Source organism: Limanda limanda, chromosome 1 (assembly GCF_963576545.1).
Source record: "Limanda limanda chromosome 1, fLimLim1.1, whole genome shotgun sequence".
In the NCBI taxonomy this organism is placed as follows: Eukaryota; Metazoa; Chordata; class Actinopteri; order Pleuronectiformes; family Pleuronectidae; genus Limanda; species Limanda limanda.
In genome coordinates this window covers 23,191,218-23,191,990 of record NC_083636.1, presented here as the reverse complement: position 1 = coordinate 23,191,990, position 773 = coordinate 23,191,218, and the positions used below count along the sequence as shown (strand labels likewise).

General features: G+C 44.9%; 1 protein-coding gene across 1 annotated transcript; it reads left to right on the top strand.

The window, feature by feature from the left end:
* The first annotated feature begins 401 nt into the window (after positions 1 to 401).
* Positions 402 to 773, top strand: LOC133000497 (cortexin-3). The gene has a single exon (XM_061070480.1). The coding sequence runs from the start codon at positions 402 to 404 to the stop codon at positions 771 to 773; it is 372 nt and encodes a 123-aa protein (XP_060926463.1).

Here is a 773-nt window from a genome sequence, read left to right as displayed (position 1 = left end):
ATTGCATTCGTGTTTTTTTACAAACTCTTTTCTCATCTTATTCTACAGAACAATGCCACGTGCACTATCTCATGTGTGGAGACAACGATGCAGAAGCATATAGTCAAGTGCCCAAAGTTTCCTCAGGGCTCAAATCAGCCTATGACAAAACAAAATGTTTATATATATATATATAAATTACCCACAACATTTCCAGTTTATTCCTGTTAATTCCTGTTAATTCCCGTATATTCCCGTTAATTCCCATGGAAAGTTTCCAACTTTGAATATTCCCGGAATTTTGGTATTCATAATTTCTAACTTGAAGAACTTTGTGGTTTCTATGTTAATGAAGATGCTTTGGTCCAATGTCTCCCCAGGCAATGAAATCCAAGTGAAGGGGCTGGGCTGGAGGGAAGAGGATGCCACAGTGCCTCCTGTGGGATCTTCAGTGCTACTGTCCTGTCCCCACCACACACTTCTTCTGGATGATGGAGGGAGAGCCCTTCACCTCTGCATTCTCCTCTCTGCTCTACTCCGCAGGGGAACACTTTGTTGCTCTCTCCTCCTCCTCGTCTTCCTCCTCGTCCTCAACAGATTCAGCCATCACTGCCATGTCCCTGGAGCAGAAAACAACTTTTGCCTTGGTCATCTTCCTCTTTGTTTTCCTGCTTATCCTTATTGTCCGATGCTTCCGTATCCTGCTGGACCCCTACCGGAGTATGCCAACCTCCACCTGGGCAGATGGCATCGATGGTCTGGAAAAGGGCCAGTTTGATTATAATCTGGCCTAG